This window comes from Megascapheus bottae, chromosome 3 (assembly GCF_031878675.1).
Source record: "Megascapheus bottae isolate mThoBot1 chromosome 3, mThoBot2.hap1, whole genome shotgun sequence".
NCBI lineage: Eukaryota > Metazoa > Chordata > Mammalia > Rodentia > Geomyidae > Megascapheus > Megascapheus bottae.
In genome coordinates this window covers 82,520,013-82,544,552 of record NC_143511.1, presented here as the reverse complement: position 1 = coordinate 82,544,552, position 24,540 = coordinate 82,520,013, and the positions used below count along the sequence as shown (strand labels likewise).

Here is a 24,540-nt window from a genome sequence, read left to right as displayed (position 1 = left end):
CATTAAGCTGGAGAGATATAGTCAGTAGGACTTCTGTGAATGGGAAAAGCTGGGGTTGGCTGCTGGGTTAGGGGGCTAGGTGGGTACCAATTATCTTGGCCAAAGTAAACTCACTGGGAAGAGCAGAATTTGAGTATCAGTGAATCTGAGGTGCACATGCAACCTGGAAGGCATCGGCTATGTAGTCAGGCTAATCACTGTCAAGCATCCCTCTTTGCTGAAGCCCGGGTGGGAGTCTAATTGGCCATAGCTCTTTCCTCCCTTCCCTGTGCCTGCGCTCCTCCCACTCCTCCACGCAGCCTTTACTTCTTTACAACTCTTGAGTGTGAGTGCCTGCTGTCGGGAAAAGGCTTTTCCCAGATGATGCATGGCCATTTCCTTTTCTTTTCTCAAATAGTGGGTCAAATTTATGGGGCCCATATTCCTTAATCAGACTATTATCAGACAGTGAGCTGGACGAATTTGATTTAAAGCAGATTGTAGCACCAGCCAGTGACTGCTCCTGCCCTAATGAACACTCCTTCACTCCCTAGAGAAGATACCTTTAGCCAGATGGACTTTAATGGGCATTTCTGTCTTAGGAGCACTGGTTTCATTTTGACCAAAGCTTTTGAAAGTTGTCTCCAGCTTCCAGCTTGCCCCTGAAAGGCTCAGGAAGTAGTCTTCTTGCCTGCCTGCCTGCCTGCCTGCCTGCCTGCCTGCCTGCCTGCCTGCCTGCCTGCCTGCCTTCCTTCCTTCCTTCCTTCCTTCCTTCCTTCCTTCCTTCCTTCCTTCCTTCCTTCCTTCCTTCCCTCCCTCCCTCCCTCTCTCCCTCCTTCCCTCCTTCCCTCTTTCCTCCTCCCCTCCCTCCCTTTCTCTCCTCTCTCTCTCTCTTTCCTTTTTTCTTTTTTGTCTCAAATCAGAAGTTAATATGTAACGGCCACCAATTATAGAGGATTTACTGCACCAAATTTTATCTTCAGTTTTTTAAAATATATGACTTTGTTTTGTTTTATATTGAGACAGGATCCCTCAGTGTAGCTCAGGCCACCTTCAAATTTGCAGTCAAATTTGCTTTGGCCTCCCAAGCTCAGAGGTAACAGCCATGTACCCCCATACCAACCCAGCTTACATATGTTACTTTTTTTTTTTTTTGGCCAGTTGTGGGGCTTGAACTCAGGTCCTGGGCACTGTTTCTGAACCTCTTTGTACTCAAGACTAACTTTCTACCACTTAAGCCACAGCACCACTTTTTTTTTCCCCACAAGTCGAGGAATGTTTATTGGGGTACGCTCCTGGGTGAACCCCTGGGCAAACCCAGAGAGGTTGCACCCAGGTCTCATTGCAGCAGGGCTTTTCTAGATGGGGTAAAAGTGGAACTATTAATCAGCAGACATTCTTAATCCAGGCTTTTCTCAGTCAATGTGCCCAAGGCTAGGGATCTGTTTTTTGGTTTTTGTCGGTCCTGTGGCTTGAAATCAGGGCCTGGGTACTGTACCTGAGCTCTTCAGTTCAAGGCTACCACCCTACCCCTTGAGCAACAGATAGCACTACTTCTGCCACTTCCGGTTTTCTAGTGGTTAATTGGAGATAAGAGTCTCACAGTCTTTAGTGTCTGGACTGACTTTGTTTTTTTTATTTATTTTTTTTTTTTTTACCAGTCCTGGGCTTGAGCTTAGGGCCTGAGCACTGTCCTTGGACTTTCTCAAGGCTAGAGCTCTACCACTTGAGCCTCAGCACCACTTCCGGCTTTTTTGTACGTATGTGGTGCTGAGGAATCGAACCCGGGTCTTCATGCGTGCTAGGCAAGTACTTTAACCACTAGGCCAAACTCCCGGCCCTGTCTGGACTGACTTTGAATGGTAATCCTCAAGATCTCAGCCTCCTGAGTAGCATGAGCCACTGTACCCAGCTCCTTGACTTTTTTTTTTTTTTTCAGTCCTGGGGCTTGAACTCAGGGTCTGAGCACTGTCCTTGGGCTTTCTCAAGGCTAATGCTCTACCACTTGAGACTTGAGTCATACCACCAATCCTGGGTTTTTCTATGTGTATGGCACTGAGGAATCAGACCCAGGTCTTCACGCATGCTAGGCAAGCACTCTACCACTAGGCCAAACTCCCAGCCTGCTTGAGCTTTCTTAATGCTAGCACTGTAGCCACAGCACCACTTCAGGCTTTTTCTGTATGTGTGGTACCAGGGTTTTGACTGAGATCCTCACCTAGGTCTTCATGCATGCTAGACAAGCACCCCTAGGCCACACCTCCAGCTCCCACTTCTAGTTTTTGAGTGATTAATTGGAGATTAGAATCCCATAAGACTTTTCTTCCCAGGCTGGCTTCAAACTACAGTCCTCAGATCTCAGATAGCTAGGATTGCAGGCCTGAGCCACCAGACCTGGCTCCTCACATATTACTTCTTTCGTCCTCACTGCCATTATATGATACTAGTGCTAATATGAGCCCTGTTCTAAAGATGGAGAACTTAAGGTCAGAGAGATGAAAACTCAAGAGCCACAAAGCTAGAAAGAGATGGAGTTACTGTTCCAAAGCCTGAACTCTTCACTGTTGATCCTATACTAGTCCCTCCCTCCCTCCCTCCCTCCCTCCTCTCTCCCTCCCTCCCTCCTTTCCTTCCTTTCTTCCTTCCTTCCTTCCTTCCTTCCTTTCTTCCGTCAAGTCATGAGACTTGCACTAAGCAGTGTCCCTGAGTTTTGTTTTTGTTTTTGTTTTGCTCAGAGCTCACACTCTCCCACTTTGAGTCACTCTGCCACTTCTGATTGTAGATGGTTAGTTGTGGAAATACAAGTCTCACAGACTTTCCTGCTTCAACCCATGATCCTTAGCCTCCTGAGTAGCTAGGAATACAGGCATGAGCCACCAGCACCCAGCCTATTCTAAATTCTTACTCTCCCAGAGACTTCTCAAAAAGTGTTGACTTTCAGTGGGGTGTGGTGGCTCATGCCTGTAATCCTAGCTACTCAGGAGGCTGAGATCTAAGATCACAGTTCAAAGCCACCCCAGGCACTAAAGTCCGTGAGACTCTTTATCTTCAATTAACCACCAGAAAACTGGAAGTGGTGCTGTGGCTCAAGGGGTAGGGTGGTAGCCTTGAGCAGAAGAGCTCAGGGACTGTGCCCAGACCCAGAGTTCAAGTCCCATGACCAACAACAACAAAAAAAAGGGTTGACTTTCTAGAATTTATCCTGGAGCCACATTCTGACTTGCCTGTATGTGTATGCTAAGATAGAATTTCCTTGAAGCTTGTAGCTGATGACTACACTTAGATGAATGGGAAAGGGACAACTGGGCCTCTCTGGCCCCTTAATGGGATATAACTTACACAATGTCAGCTTCAATTGCTGACTGAATGGTCCAGTGGTTTGGGGGATCCTGGCAGGAATGTTTTCCTTGTCCTAGCATGCTTGTGTGATAGGAACCTAGAAGAAGAATGGGTGTGTTTGTCCAACTTTATAGCTTTGAATGCTGATAATCTGTAGACAGAATACAGGGGCGTCAGAACAGTGGAGTGGGCAGATGTGGAGGAGGAACGGCTGCAGGGAGAAAGCAGGCCCATGGAACAGAGAACAACTTTGTTTATCAAGGGGTGGGATGTGGGTGTGGAGGGAAGTTTTGTAGCCAAGTTGTGGAGACTGAGTGGGGGCTTCTAGGCTTCTGCCAGGCCCTCCCCCCTCTACCCCCAACAGTATCAAGGGTCCGAAATGATGACTGCCTGTTTGAGGGACTTTGGAAAAGTGTGATGTACTGCCCCAAGAAAGCAGATATGGGGCTTATGCACAGCCGAGTACTTGAGAACTCCTTTGTGTTCCCAGGTCAAGACTTGGCCAAGAACAAGTTTGGCAGTGCTGGCTAGGGGTCTGGCTGATGGCCACACACCTGCAGATTTTGCAGTGCCAGAGGGAGTACTTAGAGCAAGGAGCTGCTGATTAAGGGACAAAACATTATCATTACCTGTTACAAAGCTCGGCCACCAGATGAATGTCAGTACTGCTCTCCTCTCACATCCTCCTTGTCTCATCCCCACCCTTCCAAGATAAGAAAGCCCTTTCTCCTGTAGCCAGTAGGTGCTAAATGTGGAGTGGTCTTCACTTCCAGCATCACAGAAGCACCCAGCATCCCATCAGGCCTGGGCCCTGGGCTGTTTGCTGCAGAAATACAGAGCTTCTAAGGTTCTCCATGGCAGCATGTGGAAGGCAGCCTTTCTTGATTGGCACTGAGGAATATACAGAACCAGACATGGGCAGCGTAGTGCTTGGAAAGGCCACTAGGCTCAAAATTAGAAAGCTTCCCCCAGCACTTACTATGTAACTTTGAGATAACACCACCTCTTTTTCTGCTGGGTGATAGGGAGATTAGTTACAAGAAAGCATGTGAAAGGACTTAATGAGAAACAAACGAGGTTATGATTTGTATACAGTTTTGGATTTATTGGGAGTGGCCAATAGACAATGTTTGTGGGAAACACTTGATAGAGTGGTAAATAAGGTTTTTACAGTGGTTATTCAATATGAATTTGTCTGTCAGTTGGTCTTGGAAACTATTTGTAAACACTAATGGGCCAGGCACAGCAAGAGCTTGAGGCAGCTGTCATAGCTCAAATCAGCAAACATCCATGTATTTCCACTTCTGGTACGAAGCATACTCAGTGTCATTAATCCTTGGGGTGCACTACCTTGGGATTCCTTTGCCTCACATTTGGTCTTAAACCAAATGTTTAGAAATGGGAACATATCCCCCTTTAGGGAAGATCCCCTTAGACACTGAAAATACCAAGGCTTCAGGGAGTCTGCAAGGTTCCAGGTTCTAATCCTCCCATCATCTAGCTGTGTGCTGGTGGAACAGACCCCTCTCTTTGAACTTCAGTTTCACACCTCTACCTCACGTGGCTCATGAAGTTGAGAGCACTGGATAATGCACAAAAAGTGCCCAGCACTAAAACTAGCATGGTGTGGTGATTCAGCAATTTTTCATTGTATATCACCTCCATCCTGCTGGAAACAGTGAACCTAATCAAATCCAATTGGCAGCCCTTTCAGCATTGTGGCAGAGGCTCCCATATCGTCACCATGGAACCTACCATTGGTACAGGAGGTTGCATCTCAGCAAAGTAGTATCTCAAGATTGCCCTAGTTCTCCTTTACATTCTAAATCCTCTTTGGCCCTTGTTAGACAAAGCAAACAAACATGATTATTTTGCAGACAAGACCCTCAAAGCTTAGGGTGTCCCAGAGTCTCACAGCAATGGTGTGTAGAGCTAGGTCCAAACCTGTATTTGTTTGAGTTTACCTGACCTTGGGAAATAGCAGCTTACATGAACTTAGTGTGTATGTGTGTGGTGGGGGGAGATTCTGGGGCTTGAACTTGAGGCCTGGGTGCTGTACCTGAGCTCTTTTGCTCAAGGTTTGCACTGTACCACTTTGAGCCTTAGCTCCACTTCTGGTTTTCTGTTGTTTAATTGAAGATAAGAGTCTCCTATACCAAGTGCAGTGAGTCATGCTTGTCTTCCTAGCCTACTCAGGAGACTGAGATCTGAGGATCGTGGTTCAAAGCCAGCCTGAGCACTAAAGTCCATCTCCAATTGGAAGTGGCGCTGTGGCTCCAGGGGTAGGGCGGTAGCCTTGAGCTGAGGAGCTCAGGACCAACGCCCAGGCCCAGAATTCAAATCCCACAGGGGTGGTGGTGAGGAGTCTCCTGCGCAAGCTGGCTTTGAACCACGATTCTCTAGCCTCCTGAGTAGCTAGGATTATAGGCATGAGCCACTGTGCCCCTCAGGAGTGAGCTGCAGGAGCTATCTATCCCTTCTTGGTCTCTGCTCCTATCACAACTTCTGGTAAATCCTGTGTCTGTTCTCCAGATTTAGTGATGAAGGAGTAGAAGTGATTGAGCGGCTCATCTACCTCTACCACAAGTTCCATCAGCTCAAGGTCAGCAATGAAGAGTACGCATGCATGAAAGCAATTAACTTCCTAAATCAAGGTAAGTGGTTGCAGGACAGAGGACAGGGATTCTTGCTTTTTATTTTTTGGCAGTGAGCATTCACCCTCCTGTTTCACTCTCCCCGTCCCAGCAGGCCTGTCACAGAATCTGTCACACCACACAGCTACAGTTTCCCCCTGTCAACACTGTCCCCTTTAGAATGCAGGGAATACTTTGGAATTTTTTTTTTCTTGAAACCCAAATGCCACAATCTCGATAACTCATGAGGAAGGAAGACAATTCACTTTGTTTAGTCAGTTTTAATGCATTTAAACCCAGACACCAAGGACAGTACATGCGTCATTTAAAATATGTACCAAGTTTACCAGCGGCTGAAGAAGAGCAGAGTGACTGATGAAACTGTTGGAGATAAGGTTCTGTGACAGGCCAGCAGCGACTGACGCCCCACAGGAAAGAGTGGGGATGCACATAAACTCATACGTACATATCAAGCCTAGAAGAGTGCTGGATGTGGTTTATGGGGCACATTACCAACCAAGTGGCATGTAGGTGCTGTTGGTTACCAGCACAGGATGGAGGATTAGTATTCTTCCTTCCAGAGTAGCATGTGAGTGCCCTACATTCAGAGTGGAACTGGGCAATTCTGTATCCCATTAAAAGTGCTCTCTTCCGGGGCCAGGAATTTGGCCTAGTGGTAGAGTGCTTGCCTAGCATGCACGAAGACCAAGGTTTGATTCCTCGGTATCACATACATAGAAGAAAGCCAGAAATGGTGCTGAGGCTCAAGTGGTAGAGCTCTAACCTTGAGAAAGTCCCAGGACTGGCAAAAAAAAAAAAAAAAAAAAAAAAAAGTGCTCTGTTCATGTGCTTATTTACAGTTCAGAGACTCTTGATCCCCGCCTCTGTGCCACTCTTCCCCGCCATTCTCCCCTGGCCAGACCCTTCCTCATTCTGCCTCTTCACCACTCATTCATTTAGCTCCCTTAGCTGAGCCCTACAGTAGGCATTAAACATACGTGTTGGGGAAAAAAATGAAGAGTCCAAGTTTGTCTAGAGGTACACACTGACAGTACTTGGCACATTAACTGGGCTTCAGACTGGGGAGGGGAGCATCATGGAGCAGCCTCTGGGAAGAAGAAAATTTTGAGCTGGGCCTTGGGTATGATTTATTTAAGAATATTTTCACTCAGGTCCTAGAGGTTAAAAGTAGGTAGATAGAGGGTGGTACAAAGATATCTTAGTGGAAAACCAGAGGCACCAAGAACATGGAATGTCACATATGAGTGTGTATGCGCACGTGCATGTGTGTGTGATATGAATGTGTAGTGATATTGGCTATAATGGGGAAATTGAAAATGTTTGTAAAGGATAAATTTCAAAAGATTTGTTCTACATTACTGGTGCCTTTTGTGCCACGTCCTGGACTTGTAAATTGGGTATGAAGTTGAGAAAGCCTAGTTCTTAAAGGGCTCAGTCTAGAGAAAAACTTATATTTTCTTCTGTGTTATTTCTCTTCTATATTCAGAGCTTAGTTTCTCCATATCAGGAAAACAAAAGAGCCTCTGTGTTTAGTAACACTTCATTGAAAGATGGACATATTTGAGAAGCTGGTGTTTTTCCATACCAAAAAGCCCCTCCCCTTCCCTGTTGTTGTTTTTACAGATATCAGGGGTCTGACCAGTGCTTCACAGCTAGAGCAGTTGAACAAGCGCTATTGGTACATTTGCCAGGATTTCACTGAATATAAATATACACATCAGCCAAACCGCTTTCCTGATCTCATGATGTGCTTGCCTGAGATTCGCTATATTGCAGGTAACATTCTGGGTCTCTTACATGGTGGAGGGCATGAGGCAGTGTTTGCAGGACTCCTAGTCATTGCAGGCTGATTGTCAACTGCATGAAACACTCAGAAAATTTCTAACAGGAGTGGGGGGTTGTATTTTATTATACCAAGATTTGACCTAGACAACCACTCTACCCTCTGTCACTTAAGCCACACTCCCAGGTGCCCCCCCCCACTTTTTTTCTTTTTTTGCTATTGTGTCATTTTGGTTTGGTTTTATTTTGGTGCCATTCCTGGGATTAGCTGCTGTCCCTGAGCTATTAGGCTCAAGGCTAGCATTCTGCCATTTGAAGAACCACAGCCCTCACAGACTTTCCTGTCCAGGCTGACTTTGAACCAAGATCCTCAGATCTCAGCCTCCTGAATAGGCAGGATTACAGGTGTGAGTCATAGGTGCCTGGCTGCTGTCATAAATTTTGTGATAAGATCTTGAGCTTTTACCCTGGCTAACCTCAAACTGCTCCCACTTAGCTAGGATTAAAGGCATGAGCTATGATATCCAGCCCATTAACTTGTTTTTGTTTTTATTTTTTTTTAAATAGGGTCTAGGTTACTTTTTTGCCCAGGCTAGCCTCATATCTGAGTCTCCCAAGTAGCTAAAGTTACAGGAATGCGCCACTGTACTTGGCTTTAAGCTCCTAGTATGTGCAGGCCCTTTATTATCATTCAATCTCAAAGCCATCTCTGTAAGGCTAGTGGCTGGTAGTATTATGGCCATTCTGTGGATAGAAAAACAGGCTCAGAGCATTTGAAATTAATTTCATTTTCTGAAGTACACGATATATGAATTGCATTTCAATTCAAGAGAGAAATTCATTTCATAGGGTTGCTCATGGGCTTTCCGGATCTGGTATCTTTAAAGCCCTGTGTTGTATGAAATCCTGTGCTACTTTAGAGGTGCTGACATTTAGTAGGTCCGTTTCCATGAAGAAGCTTGGCTTTTACTTGCTGTCATTTTGCTTCATTTCATCAAGAATCCTATTTGTAGTTCCATGTTCTGCAAAATTCACCAATATAGACTTATAGGAAAATTGTCATTCTGATGAGGGAATGTGTTTTCTCTCTTTTTTGGGCCACAGACAAATATTACATATGTAGGGCCCAATCTAATGGCCCCCTTCCCTGCCTCCCCCCCCCCAATCCTGGGGCTTGAACTCAGCCTGGGCACTGTCCTTGAGCTTTCTCAAGGCTAGCGCTGTACCACTTGAGCCACAGCACCTCTTTTGGCTTTTTCTGTGTATGTGGTACTGAGGAATCAAACCCAGGGTTTTGTGCATGCTAGGTAGGCACTCTACCACTGGACCACACTCCTGGACCTGGAATCAGTCTTTTCTAATTGTTCTTTTGGTGCTCAGGAACTGACAGGGAAACAGCTTGTAAAACTCCTTCATCCCCAAGTATCTCAGATTTATTTGCCCCTTCTTTAGTATGTTTGGAAAGCAGTGCTTTAGAGAATGCTAGTTATATAGCATAGCTTAGCTCTAAGACAGCTTGTTAGATGACCACTCATATTCCCTGTCTATAAAATGGGAGCAAAAAGCAATATCAAGGAGAAATTAAATAACTCTCAGCATAGAGTAAGAGTTGAAGATGTAGTATGTAGCTCCATTACTAGTCTCCTGAGCACAAGAACATCAGATCATCAGATCATCTGATCTTGGCCCTACTCCTGGCATGTCCCTGGCCCCCAGTCACTCAAGATGTTCCCCTTTCTCAGGCCCAAGTAGAAGTAGGCTCACCCTCCGTGTGTGGCCCTTGCTGACTCTCCTCCTCCCTGTTTTCCAGGAAAGATGGTGAATGTGCCCTTGGAGCAGCTGCCTCTCCTCTTTAAGGTGGTGCTGCACTCCTGCAAGACCAATGTGGTCAAAGAATGACCTGTCCCTGCACCCTCCTCAGGCCGCCCACAGGGGCTTGGGTAAGCAGGACAGGCTCAACGGAAGAGAGCCAGAGAGACCAAGATGGATGCCGTGGAGTCCTACCTCCATAGCCAGAAGAGTTTTTGTTTGTTTGTTTGTTTGTTTGTTTTTAACCTCATTTTTCTATATATTTATTTCACGACAGAGTTGAATGTATGGCCTTCAACATGATGCACATGCTTTTGTGTGAATGCAGCAGATGCATTTCCTTACAGTTTACAGAATGTGAAGATGTTTAATGTTACAGTGTTGTCATTGTTTAGAGATAGTTCTTTTGTATTTTGAGGGAGAGTGTGGGATGAGCTGAGATGACTATTTCCATGATGTTGACAAAGACAACTACCTCAATGGAAGCAGGGGTATTACTATCCCTATTTCTTCCACATTTTCTCAGCAGACATACACTTGTCTGTCAGAGAGCAACTGCCTTTTTCTAGACTTGTCAGGTGAAAGTACGTACGCCAAAGGGGCGAAGTGGTCAGAGGTGGGCAAGGCATTTGGAACAGGCCCGAGATAGGGCCTCTTTGGAAAGCTTGGAGGTTGAGAGAAGGACTCAGTGGCCAGATCTCAGGCAGATAGAATTGCACTCGGGAGTCTTAAGGGCAGAGGCTCTCTGTTCTCACACCATTGCCAGTAGCAGTCAGTCTGTAGGTCTTGCCCACAGCTCCCTTAGGACTCACACCTACCTAATTTCTTTACATGAATTTACTAAGGCCTACCTTCCACAGACCCCCTTCCCTCTCTCTCATAAATTTGCCTTCCTCTCAGCTCTTAGAAAAACTAAGCAGAATGCCATATTCCAAGTCTTGATACCCGCTACTGATCTCTTCTCCTCTCACTTGGTAGAGGGACAAAGGTCAGGAGTATTTAATAAATGCCCTTTGGAATTCTTGTTTCTCTCCTAGAGCCGTACTGAAACTATAGTCCGCCCCTCCCCCCGCCCCTCTTTCTTTTTCTTTTTTTCTTTTTTTTTTTTTAGGTAGAAAGGGCCCATCTGCTGACCAGAGTTTTTGTTCCTCGATTCTCTTCCAAATCTTCATCTTTCCAAAGTAAGATCCAGTTTTCCAAGGCCCCAGGAGAGAAAGCCTAAGTCTCAGAGTAGCCCAGCTACCCCCTTGGAGTACCTTCAGTGGCCTGGCCCTCCTAGATCTGCAGGGCTGAAGCCAGAAGCACCTGGAAGGGAAGGGGAGCTCTAAACTACCTCATGTTGCTAAAGGCCTGGCTGCCTCCACTCTAGATATGGCCTGGACCCCTTGTTCTGTCACTACCTGCTCCACCTAATTCCAGAAGTGTTTCTGCTCCTCTTGGCTTTGCCAGGACTGTTTCACATTTGTCTTGGAGCTAATTTGTGTGCTTTTCCCTACTCTGCCTTAAGATAGCAGTTGCCCTGTCCACACCCTCCTGCATGGAGCCAGTGCCCCAGACACTCTTAAGGTGGGGGTGGCCCTGGTTGGGCCAAAGGGGTCCTCAGTGCTACCTTCAGTCTGTTTGGACAAAGACTTTTGCCATCCCCCAACTCAACATAGTAAGCCTGCCCAGGGCTGCCACATCTTTGTGGAGACTGGGAAATCTGTTGTGTAATTTTTTTCTTTTTGATAAAATGTTACGGGTACCAGCAAAGTGATGATTTTGTCCCTTGATGGAAGTAAAACTCAGAGCATTACTTCTCTATGTCATTTCCCTAACTGCTCTGAGAAAGAAAGACCTGTTCCTCAGGTAATAGCATGTTTTTCTTGTCAGTGTAAGGGTGTGTGTGTGTGCATGTGTGTGTCTGTATCTTTTAAGTTCACATTTTTCTTGTTTCCTTGAATTTTTTATTTAACCAACTAGATCACATTCTTTGGCTACAGGTCAGATTCTGAGCTGCTTTCCTCCAGATACGGGAGGTGACACGTATCAGAGACCCTTCTCCCGTGTACAGCCTCTTTCTTTGCTTAGACTTCCATCTGTCAAATTATTGTTTTTTTGAAATTGCTTTTCACATTAGCATTTTACCCGTTGTGTTTTGATGTCAAAGGAATTGCTTTCTGATGAGGCAGGAACATGTCTCTCTGATAATGTTGTATTAAACAGAGCAAGTTGTTAATTTGTAGAGTGGGGGAAAGGTTCTGCAAGTTGCCATTGTACGAATCCATTTTTTACAAATGTTTGCAGCAGATTCCACAGAACAAAGAGCCCATTCATTGCCAAGAGCCCTGCAGAATCTCTGAGCCAAGTGGCTATGTGTTCCAAGCCAGAGCCTGACCTGTGGACCGTCTTTAATGTCTTCTGCACCCAGTCCTCTCATGACGTGGGCTTCTTTTAAACAGGGTAAAGTGAATGTGTTGCATTGCAAGCTCAGGTATTATGCTGAGGAGGTAGGTGTGTAGCTAGCAGTGTGGAGACATTAGGTCAGCCACTAGATGTATTTGTGAATTTGGTTTGAAGGACACAGAGGAAGGTTGGAGGGGGAGGCTTGGTATGTTTATTTTTTGCCTTTCTTCCCATAATGTTTGGTTAACAAGCAGTCTTTTTGCTAGTGGAAGAAGAAAAAAGTTGTGCATATTGTCTTTAATTCTTCTCTCTTCTGTCTTCCTTCTGATCCTAACACTCACTGGGCGAATTTTCCACCAGAAAAAAATACAGCTCTGAAAGCCGTATGGAAAGGGAGTCTCACCCCTGGGCATGCCTCAAAGCATGCACGCTTTCCCCTTCCTTCTGAACATTTTCTTGACCAGAGATAAAACTTTACTGTAGTCTCTGAACTTCATCTGTAATTCAGGCTCCATTTGTAGACTTTCAGAGCCCTTTGCAAGGCATGGTGGTCTTGCCCTTAATCCAGAGCAGTTCCCTAGAGCTATCTCAAAGCACTCCATTTGGCTCAGAGGATGGGCAGTCACCAGGCCCAACCTGTAAATGAGGTGGGAGGCCTCTAGGGGTAGAACTACAGCTAGGGGTGCAGGGAGGCAGAGGTTTCCATGGTGTCACTCTGCAGCCACCCACCTCTCACTTGCCCCGCTTCTCAGGGAGGAGAGCACCTGTAGTGGGTAGCATAGCCAGTCCATGGATTCCTGGCCTCTCGGAGCTGGTGCCTTCTCGGTACTCCATTGGTTCTTGATTTTTCTAGCAGGTGGGATGATGGAGCTAGGCAACATCTGCATTAGGACCAGTGTCAGTGAGAGGAGAGGAAGCCGGTCTCCCTGCAGGGCAGGCAGTTAAGCAGTGGTTCTGAGTCTTTAGCATTGGGCTGTTGGTCTAATTCTGTGTTTTGTTATTTTCTTTTTTTTTTTAACTTCTTAAATTTTTACAACTCTTTTAAGAAATGCAGTCTTTCAAACCAATCCTGCTAAACCTTGGATTTGTTTTTCTTACTGATTTTTTTAAAACTTAAAAAAAAAAGACTAAAAAAAAAAAAACACAAAAAAAAAAAGAAAAGAAAAGAAAAACTGAACAAAAAGAACCATGACTCTACTCCCCCGCCTCGATCCACAAGCGTCCCCCTCTGCCAGTGACCATCCTCCCTCTTTCCTCAGCTGGAAACATCCACACCTCATGTCTGTGAAATGATGTTTTCTCTGTGTCTCAGGATGAGAAGCGGCAATCGTCTTACCAGGGGCTGGATACAAACTGGTCAGCCTGGAGGCCAGTGTTTCCTGGGGCCACAGCTCAGGGATGTGTATTTAATTACAGGGTCCCCAGAAACCCACCTCTTGGCTGTCACAAGCAACATCTTTTCTGGGCTCAGGAGCAGACCTGGACTGCTTTCTCAGAGGCTGGAGCCTGGAGTTGCTGAGTTTGGGGGCAAGTTGCCTCCCTGGGCAGGCCAGGGCTCTGAGCCATGATGGCCCTGCCTGTCTACTTCTGGGATGTCCCATCCCTAAACAGGCCAGAGCTTGCTCAGGGACCAACTGTAGGCTCAAGACAAAGCCTAGGACAGCCAGAGCCTGCTCCAAGTCCAGGAAAAACGTTGTGCTGCTGGTGGAGCCAGCCCTGCAGCCACAGGGGCTGCTCTGCCCTGTGGAGACCATTGCTTTCTTTGCTGAAATGTCTTGTAATAGGTGATAATGTTGTTGACTCAAATTTCCATGGGGGGGAAAAAAACTACCTCTTGAGTGACATCCTGGTCGATTTCTCTTTGAGGAATCCTGTGGGAAAAGAATTGTGTAGCTCCCGAGCTGTTTACATGTTTCTGTCGGGAAAGAAGCCCCGCCTGCCCTGGGCTATTGGTGTTTTTGTCTGTGTTGCTGTCCCAGGCCTGCTGTAGGGGCTCATGGCCACATTGTAATGTCTGGGCCATCTGGGAAGCCCTTCCCACCTGCCCTGCCAGGGAGCCACCACCTCCGAGGGGCCTCCAACCCCTTCCTGTGCTCTGGGCAGAGCAAGTGCCATTTCCCACCCTTGGGCTCTGGCAGTACCTACAGCCTAAGTCTGCTACCTCCAACCACAGTCCTTCCTAGGAATCGAGCAAGCAGGATGTCTCTGAGCCCTTGTTCCCAAAGGGCCAGCGGCCACCAGCCCTGCCTAACTGAATGACAGTTGGCAGTCTCTGCAGGCTGCTCAGGCCCTCTGCTACCTCCCACACCTGCCTGATGGCAAGGAGTGGACCCCGTCTTGTGAACTGACTACCTGTGGAAATGTGACCAATTAGTGTGAAATGCATGTTTAGCAAGTATTAGGTACTGTATTTGAACCAATAAATGTGAATCCTTCTGCACATAGCATGTGTCTGATCTGTGTTTGCCACACACCTGGGGCCCATGAAGTGGGGTTGACAGGGTGTCCCTGTTGCTGAGGGCCTGGCAGAGGGTGGTCTGGGTACTGCTGGAACCAGTGGACCAGCACTGATTGAAGCACCTACTCAGACACTTTTCACAAACCTGGCTAGCATGCCAGCCAGAAAGTGACACCACTAGAGTGAATTGTAGAAGCCTGTGCAGTGCAGTGAGTAGGTTGTGATTCAGGGTGCAGGTCAGGGAGAGCCAGCTTTCCCCGTATAACAAAGGACTGCCATGCAGGAATGGTGGAGAACAAGATGCATTAGCAAGAGTTAAGGCTGAGAAAGCAGTTGGGGTCCTTGAGTGCCACACGAAGGAATACAGAGAGAAAGCCATCTGCCTGGATCTCAGCTGCATCCGTGGCATAGTGCACTGATGGCTGACCTGCCTTACAAGCTCTGGTCTAGATTAACAGCTGCCTCTCCAGAAAACACATGAGGTCTCATAATAGCTTCCCCATACTCCCCTCCCCCTTCAGTTGTGGGGTTTGAACTCAGGGCCTGGATACCGTCCCTAAGCTCTTTTGCTCAAAGCGAGCACTCTACTGCTTTGAGCCACAGCACCACTTTTGGTGTTCTGGTTGTTAATTAAGTGATAAGTCTCATAGGCTTTCCTTCATGGGCTGGCTTCAAACCATGATCCTCTGATCTCAGCCTCCTGAGTAACTAAGATTATAGGCGTGAGCCAGCCACCAGCACCTAGCTCATAATAGCTTTTCTAGAGCTAACCTAACAGTGGCTCTTGAGAAGTCAAAATACATAGCCAAATTGATGCAAGAAATGACAAGAGTTGGGGCTTGAACTCAGATCTGCTTGGTGCACAAGTTTGGTAGGCCCTGTAACCCTGCCTACATGCTCAGAGGCATGGCAGTTTGGCTTAAGGGCTGTGTATGGAGGCAGTGTGGGAGAGTAGGAGGCTTCAGTCCCAGAAGACAAAAACCAGGAGTCTCTTTTGCCTATTAAATCCTCTTGCATGAAATGAGGAGCACCCAGCTGCCTTCCCATGACACGGCCTCCCGCACAAGGGACCAGAGAGCCCTTGAGGCTTGAAAGAGGTGGATGGAAACAAAGGCACAGTGACAGAAGGAGGTAATAGACTTGTCTTCACAGCCCCCAGAGGGATCAGCTATACAGAGGTGTGAGGGGCACCAAGGCTGGCATCCTCCACACAGTCTCACATGGTGTGGGCCATGGTGAGAGCAAACAGGCTCTGGGGAAGTCAGGCCATTTGCCTAAGACGACACAGGCAAATGGCCTGTTTGATACCAAAGTTACAACAGCTTCCTCTCTGCCTGACCTTAGCTGTTCAATCCTGCTGAATGTGAATATTTGAAGTTTGTAACAAAGCCTAAGCAATGGCCTTTGGTTGAACTTTTTTGTTTTTTCTTTTTTTACAAAACAACCCTGTGGGGGGAGGGAAAGGAGAACAAAAACACAAGAAGGGGGTTCACTCTTTGAGAATTAATACACCCGCTACCTGACGAATGTAACATTACCTCGGCAATAAAATAAAACAGCCCTTGCCCAGCAATAATGGCCCATGCCTGTAATCCCAGCTACTCAAAAAGCTGAGATTGGTGGTGGGTGAGGTTCGCAGTTCAAAGCCAGCCCCAGCAGGAAGTCCTTGAGACTGTGAATGTGTGGGGTGGGGTGGGGAGTAGAGTGGAGAACTTGGGTGCTATCACTGAACTCTTGCTCAAGGCTAGCACTCTACCACTTTGAGCCATAGTACCACTTCCTCTGTGAGACTATCTCCAATGAACCACCAAAATGCCAGTAGTGGAGCTGTGGCTCAAACAGTAGAACCTCTAACCTGAGCAGAAGAACTCAGGGACAGAACATAGATCATGAGTACAAGTCCCAGGACTGGCATAAACACAGAAACACAGCCATGTAACAAAAAATTACACAAACCATGTATGAATAGACCCATCTAAGTTGGACTAAGAAGCAGTATCATCAGGCCAGGAGTTTGGCTTAGTGAAAAAGTGCTTGTCTAGCATATAGGAAGACCCAGGTTCAGTTCCTCAGTGGCTCAAGTGGTAGAACGCTATTTTTTTTTGGGGGGGGGGTGGGTCATGGGTCTTGAACTTGGCCTGGGTGCTGTCCTTGAGCTCTTCAGCTCAAGGCTACCACCCTACCCCTGGGCCTGGGTGTTGTCCCTGAGCTCTTCAGCTCAAGGCTATCACCCTAACCCCACTTCCCATTTTCTAGGGGTTAGTTGGAGATAAAGAGTCTCAGGTCCTTTTGTGCCCAGGCTGGCTTTGAACCTTGATCCTCAGATCTCAGCCTCCTGAGAAGGATTACAGGCATGAGCCACCGTGACTAGAGGGCTAATCTTGAGGAAAGCCCAAGGACAGGGCTTAGGCCCTAAGTTCAAGCCCCAGGACTGGAAAAAAAATTTTTTAAAGCATTATCATCCCAAACATAGACCCAAATATATCACATAGACACAAGTCTATATGGTTTCCTAGAACATGAACATTCAAGTAGTGGATGGCATTGAAAAAGCCATGAGAAAAGCAGTTGTCAAAATCTTTTTTGTTGTTGTTGTTGTTTGTTGTGGGGCTTGAATTCTGGGCCTGGACACTATCCTTGAGCTCTTCAGCTCAAGGCTATGGCCCTACCCCTTGACCCACAGCAGCACTTACAGTTTTCTGTTGTCTAATTGGAGATAAGAGTCTTACAGTCTTTAGTGCCTGGGCTGGCTTTGAACTGTGATCCTCAGATCTCAGCCTGGTGAGTAGCTAGGATTACAGGAGTGGGCCACTGCAGTTTTCCTCTCAGCCTTCTTAAGCATATCTACTACTCTTGAGAAGCCTTTATCTGAAAATTCATTTTGTTCAGCCTGATTGGGTTTTACTGAAGTAGCAGTGGAACACTGGATGCATCCCCTGTTCAGATTCTGCTGGGACATTATTCCATGGCACAAAAATTAGGACATTCCTCCAAGTTTATAAAGTGTTACTTTATAACTGGTGTGCTTTTGGTTTCCTGGAGTTCCGGGCAATAATCTGAAGTGAAAGAATAAAGGAATGCTGGAGGCTGTGTCTCAGTGAGACATAGGTAAGGATCTGGATTCAGTCCCTAATAGCAAGATAAGTAATTAAGCCCTATGAAAACCTATGGATTAGATTACTAATTCACCAGAGCCAACCAAAAGGGCTGGTCCTGTAATGGTCCCATTCTGCCGATAAGAAAACCCACAGCCTCGGTACATTACCTTTGTAATAACACTAAATAGGCGGAGCACTGGTGGCACATGCCTGCCAACCTAACTACTTAGGATGCTGGGATCTGACGATCAAAGTTCAAACCAGCCCAGGAAAGGAAAAATTCATGAGACTCAGAAAAGGCCAGAAGTGGAGCTTTGGCTTACATGGTAGAGCCTAGTTCAAGCCTAGTTCAAGCCTCAGGACCAACACACACACACACAGGCAAAAGAGTATATAACTTGTCTACGGTTATCGAACAAGAAAGGCCTTAGGACTGTAGATAAACTGGCATGGAGCCTATGATTAGAGGATCTGGGTTCCTCTGCAAAGTCAGGTCTGTAATACAGAAATGATGAACAGAGAGGGTAGTAACATGGAGCCTTCCTTCCCAGGGACCATTTCGCACAGGCAGCCTGAGACAGTAATGTGTCAACGAGGGGTCTCAAGAGTTCTAAGTCCAGCCTTTCCTGGTAATATGTGACCGTGACCCAGATTAGATAGCTCTCGTTGTCACTTTCTCTGTCCTAAATAGTTGCTCAGGGCTCAGGGTTTTAGGGCAGACTGTAGCTCGTTCCAAGTTGAAGCCCAGTGAGTTGACGTAGAAACTGGGTTCTGGGAGCTTCATCAATAGGGGCCCAGCAGAGCCAGGAGTCACCGCTGGCTCCACCTGGCCTTGGCCTGATGGCCCATCTAAGTTTTAGGTCCACAGCGTCAATCTGTCTGTCAGATTCTGTGGCAAAAGTGCCCAACTGCCAGACCCAGTGCTCTTGGAGTCTTGTTCCCTTGGCAACAAGTCTCACCATGGAGACCACAGCCCCATCCTTGCCCTCCTTGCAAGCTCCCTCTCCAGAAACCTTCCCTGCCTAACACCCTGCACTGTGGGTATCTGAAACCCTTGCAGGAAGCACCTCCCACAGGGTGGGGAGCTCCAGGCACCACCAACATGAACAGCAAAGGGAATTTCTGGATTCTGGGTGATCACTTTATGCCTGGCAGGTTCAGAGTTTCTGTGGTCTCATTCTGACTGAAATCCAGGCACCTGCCCTGTTCTTAAATGGGTGGACATTAAGTCTTAAGGAGGCAACAAAAACTAGTCTTGTAAGTTGGTCAGTGTGGCAGCTGAGCCCTGGTTTTCTCTGCATGTGGCTGGAGGCTTGCATACCTGTGTAGCCCCATCTGCCCTGGCGGCGTGAGCGGCCAGCCGTCCTTTGAGGTCTGGCCTGGACCCAGCACCAGTGAAGGAACTGCACTATTTTAAGCCAGGCCCTGGGGGCCCCCATAACGGGCACAGGGAGAGTGGCCTCGGCCCTTGGCCAGCTTCCCGGAAGTGGCCCTGGCCTCCCTCCTCTCCCCTCCTCCCAGCAGCTTTTGGAGGCAGTCACTTCCCTCCAAACAGGAAGGAGGCCCTCAGGCCAGAATCTTGAGCCCCAGCTTCCTCACCCTTCCCCTCTCCCCAGACTTCTCTACATGGGGAACCCACCAGCTCAAGACTCTCTCAAACCCAGGTCCCTACCTGAACTCAGTCCCAGAAGGTGGAGAGGGAAGAGACTGAATCTGTGCTTGCAGCTACCCCAATTCTCATTTTCCCATGACAGGACCTCACTTTCCTAGGCCCTCACCACAGCCTGAGTTCTCACATCCCTTCTCCCCCTGCCCCCCCACCCCCGCCACCTCTGTTGAGGCAGAAGTGTCCTCAGATTCTGCCCCATTCAAGAGCCCCTAAAGAAAGCAAAGAGAAGCAGAGGAAGACTGAAAGTAGCGGAGAGAAATATGATCTCAGGACTAGATGGTGACGGAGACAAAGGCAGATAGCAAAGAGACATCAGAGATGGCTGCAGGGGGCTGGGCGACCCGGTGAAGGCTCCTGACCACCCCGAAAGCACAGGCCCAACTCAGGGCTGTGGGGGGCCCACCGGCTGCATGGCTGAAGAAGAATGTGAAGAGCAAGGCTGGGTCACCCCTTGAGGGCCAAGCGTGTGCACCCAGAGATAAGCTGCCCCGGGAAGGGGGCCCCAGCTGCACCGCACGCTCCAGGAGCATGGCGGAGAGGGCCAGGCCCAAGGCTGGAGTCCCAGGCTTGCTGGACACCCAGCACCTGTGTCTGCCCTGAGGCCTCCCACCAGGCCTTGTTCTAGAAGGGCCCAGATGCCCCCAGCCCTGCCTCAGAAGGCAGGCAGGTTCTGCACAGGTCTGTTCATAGAAGAACAGCACCAGCTTCTTTCCTGGCTCCCTCTCTTCTGCCAGCCATCTTGACTCTGGTGATGGTCTATTGGGGATCCCTCGGCTAGGGTGCAGAGGAAAGAGGGGGCAGCTTCCCCGAGCTCTGTGTGTGCTGTCTCCCTGTGGCACTGTGCACACTGCTGTGCAAGTGTGCGCTCGTGGGCACACATACATGCACACGCCACTTGCTTCCTCCACTGTGGGGGTTGCCAGGAGCCCCACTTTGCCTTCACAAGTCCCCATTCTCAATCTAAAGAAGTGACGCCCCCCCAAAAGCACCTTGTCTGTCTCCACCCCCCACCAGGTGGCCCAGTCCAGGGAGCCACAAGGGGGAGGGGGAGAGCCAGCAGGTCTAGCCCTGCCCCCAGCCCCCCTCCCCACTGCAGCTGAGGCTCCTGCAGGCCTCGGCCTTGACCCGGCACTATGGGCTTCTCTGACATTGGCATCGGATCTGAACATCTGGCAGCAGGCTGATAAGGGGTGCAGCGGAAACAGCCTCTGCCGCTGCCAGCAGGCCTACCCCCTCCACTGCCCAGAACGGGGTCTCCACCACCACCACCTCCCTCTGCCTCCAATATCCTGGGCCCCCCACCCTCTGTTCTCTGCCTCAGAGAGTCTGTCTGTCTCGTTCTCTCCCTTCTCTCCCTTTTCTCTTACTTTTCTGCTCTTTCTAAGAAATGAAAACCATGCATGCTCTGCTCATCCTCTCCCTACATCCCATACTATTTCCCTATCAATAGAGCTCCCATCTTGTCGCTCCTCTTTTTTGCCTCAGTTTCCCTCCAGCTTCACTTTTCCAGCTCTTTCTCCACTGTCCCTCTCCCCTGTGGCTCAGCTTATGGATTCTCTATTCTTTCTTACATCTCCAGGAAATAAGCTTGGCCCTTTGGGAAAGCCCCCACTCAGGAGAGAGACCCTGGGCTTTGTTTGCCTGGGGACAGAGGTGGGGGAGCCAGGGCCAGAACAACAGTGAGTCTTTCCCTCCCGGTAGGGCTCATGGCCTGGACCACCTGGAAAGGAAAACAGCCCCCACCACCCCACAGTGCAGTGTGAGCACAGAGGAGGAGGAGGGGGGAGGAGGAGGAGGAGGAGGAGGAGGAGGAGGAGGAGCAGAAGGGGGAGAAGGAAGAGGGGGAGGAGGAGCAGGAGAAGGAGAGGAGGAGGGGGAGGAGGAGGGGTGGGAGAGGAGGAGGAGGAGAAGGCGCTGCTGCCTGGGCTCCACTGCTTCATGTCTTTCTCTGGACCTGAGCCCCCATCTCTCAGGTGTTCCTCATAAAGTCAATAGAGAGGGTCTGAGGCTACCCCACAAAGCATAGAGCTGTTCGAGTTTGGTTTGGCTAGTCCCATGCTCACCATACACCATTTCCTCCCTGTCTTGGGGTGCTGTGCAGTACCATCCCTGTGCTGTGCTGCCCCCCCCCCCAAGCTTAGGGATCAGCGTGGCCAGAGGAGGAGCAGCCTAGAGGGATAGGGTGTCATGGATTTGCAGGTGAGGAGCGGCAGCCTCAGGGGTGGCAGAAGGGGGGGGAGGGGAGTAGGCTGCAGCCATAACATGGATGCCTTCAGAACAGAGCTGAGTAGTCATTCAATAAACACTGTCTGTGCTTGCCCTGTCCGTGCTTGCCCTGTACGGGCTGCTGCTGAACCAGAGATAAGTCCGGTCTTTCCTTGAGGGTTCCCTAACTCAGATGAGTCACTCCGTCACAGAAGGGCAAGCAGTGCTTGTACTGATGTCGCAATGTCAGACCCAACCAGAGAGGACAGGCAGCCAGGCCTTCAGCTGATGTGCAACATGCCAGGCGGCCACTGAGGATGTTACATGCACTGGGTCATTTCATGTTCACTGTAAAGGGAAGAGAAAGCAAGATAGTGGTCCCATGTCACACAGCCAGCAAGAAGCTGGTCTCTCCTCAGAGACCAAAGTCTCTCATCAAGAGACCATGGGAAAGGCAAGCATTCTGGGATCTGTGTGTGTGTGTGTGTGTGTGTGTGTGTGCACATTTGTCGTGTTTAAGAAGGAAGGAAGGAGCTGAGTGCCAGTGACTTATGTCTGTAATCCTAACTATTCAGGAGGCTGAGATCTGAAACCTGTGGAATTGTGGTTTGAAGCCAGCCTGGGCAAGAAAGTCCAGGGGACTCATCTCCAACAAACTACTCAGAAAAAGCCATCAGTGGCGCTGTGACTCATGAGGTACAGTGCTATCATTGAGCAAAAGAAGCTCAGGGACAGTGCCCAGGCCCAAAGTTCAAGCCCCAGGACCCAAAAATGGGGAGGAAGAGAGTGTAGCTCGGTGGTAAAGTTTCTTGCCTAGCACTCTTGACACCCTGGGTGTGATTCCAGTAATACACACACACAAAGCAGGAAACAAAGTCTCTCATCAAAAACAGCATGGGCGACAAAAACATGAGAAGGGATATCAATGTTCGAGAAGTAATACACCCACTACCTGACGAATGTAACTATAGCCCCTCTATACGTTACCCCGACAATAAATACAATAAAAAAAAAAAAAAAGCTGAATGTGGTGGCTCATGCCTGTAATCCTAGCTACTCAGAAGGCTGAGCTCTGAGGATCATGGTTCAAAGTCAGCCAGGGCACTAAAGTCTATGAGATTCTTATCTCCACTTAACCACCAGAAAACTGGAACTGGCACTGTGGCTCAAGGGGTAGGGTGATAGCCTTGAGCTGAAGAACTCAGAAACAGTGTCTAGGCCCAGAATTCAAGCCCCACAACCAACAAAATAAGTGAACAAATATAGCATGATTTCGTTGTTACATGCATGTGACATGTTGGTGATAAAGAGTATTTGTTGGTATATTCCTTTACTTAAGTCAGAAAATAAAGCCAGGTGCCAGTAGCTCACGCCTGCAATCCTAGCTACTCAGGAGGCTAAAAAGTCTGTAAGGGGCTGCGAGTTTGATCTAGTGGTAGAGTGCTTGCCTAGCACACACAAAGACCCGGGTTCGATTCCTCGGTACCACATACATAGAAAAAAAAAGCCAGAAGTGGTGCTGAGGTTCAAGAGCTAGAGCTCTAGCCTTGAGAAAGTTCAAGGACAGTGCTCAGGCCCTGAGCTCAAGCCCAGGACTGGCAAAAAAATAAATAAATAAAATAAAATAAAAAAGTATGTAAGACTGCTTCTTCAATTAACCAACACAATGCCAGATTAGAGGCATGATTCAAGTGCTACAGCACCAACTGTGAGCAAGCTGAACAAAGCCCAGTACTAAATTTTGTCTTGAATCGCTGCATTCAAATGGGAATAACTAAAAAATTAAAAAATAAAAACTGAGACTAACAATGAGAAATAAAATAAAATGGAACACTGAAAGAACGAAATAAAATCAAATGGGAAGTCTAGTCGTATTCTGGCTTCTAGCTATGTGCAGGAGCAGTAGATACCATAAGAATCTCAATAGGTGCCAAGGTCATGCATGTTGGGGAATAAAGTATATGTAACAGCCAAGTGAGCCAGTGATTGCCTGTAATCTCAGCACTCAGGAAGCTGAGGCAGGATTACAAATTTGAGGACAAGCTGGGCACTGGGGCTCACATCTGCAATCCTAGCCCCTCAGAAGACTCAGATCTGAAGATCAAGGTTTGAAGCCAGCCTAGTCAAGAAAGTCCGTGAGACTCTTATTAACCACCAGAAAACCAGAAGTGGGATGGAGGATCAGAGTGGTAGAGTGCTAGCCTTAGGACAGTGCCCAGAAAAGGAGTTCATGCTCTGAGACAGAAAAGAGAGAGAGACAGACAGACAGACAGAGACAGACAGACAGACAGACAGAGGGGGAGAATATGCAAGAAAGCAAGATGGAAAAAAAAAGCTGAGATCTGAAAATCTTGGTTCAAAACTGGCCCAAGCAGATAAATCCATGAGACTGTTTTGTCTAATTAACCAGCAAAAGACCAGAAGTAGAAGAGTGGCTTAAGCGGTAGGGTGTCAGCCTTGAGCAAAAAAGCCAAGTGAGAACAACATTGTGGGTAGAATTTGAATATACTTGGTCAAAGTAAGTTATGACTGTCAGCAAAATGGAAGGATTCAGAGTGTGAAGCCAGCCAGGACTTGCGAGGCAGAGATTGGAGGATCATGGTTTGAGGCCAGACTGAGTACAAAAATTCATGAGAGGCCATCTCAATGACTGAGTGCAGCAACACACACCTGTCACCCCCAGAGACATAAGTAGGGGATCACATTGCGGGCCAGCATGGGAATAAAGTGAGACCCTACTTAACAACAAACAAAACATGAGGAGTTGGAGATGTGTGGTAGAGCCCCCTGCCTAACAAAACTCAATTGAACTCTTGGAGTTCAATTTAAAACGATCTCAAAACCTTTATGGAAAACAAATTCAGTTATTTTTGTCTTGCAGTATGAATTTTTATGATGTGTTTTGGGAACTGTCTACTTACACAACATTTTAAAAGATCTACCAAAATGGATTTGGTGATATATGTTCTGGCAAACGTCCTCAGAGAAAGGCCAGTGTTACTATGTCTCTTGCCTCTACTTTCTCTACAATTGACTAAATCTATTAAGCATAAAATAAAATACCCAACAATGATGGATTGAGTGGATACGACAGGTGTGGTAGGGAGGTGGTTCCTCCCCTTTCTGCAAAATACGATTACTTCATGGATCGTGTTGATCGTG

General features: G+C 47.9%; 1 protein-coding gene across 2 annotated transcripts in view; it reads left to right on the top strand.

Moving 5' to 3' along the window:
* Nr6a1 (nuclear receptor subfamily 6 group A member 1) overlaps positions 1–14,378 on the top strand; it is a 162,682-nt gene extending 148,304 nt beyond the window's left edge. For both annotated transcript variants that reach the window (XM_090330616.1, XM_090330615.1), the window contains exons 9-11: positions 5,851–5,972; positions 7,596–7,748; positions 9,565–14,378. In XM_090330616.1, coding sequence (XP_090186742.1) covers positions 5,851–5,972; positions 7,596–7,748; positions 9,565–9,653 — 364 coding nt within the window. In that variant the 3' untranslated portion in view covers positions 9,654–14,378. The remainder of the gene's footprint in view (positions 1–5,850; positions 5,973–7,595; positions 7,749–9,564) is intronic.
* Positions 14,379–24,540: the final 10,162 nt, after the last annotated feature.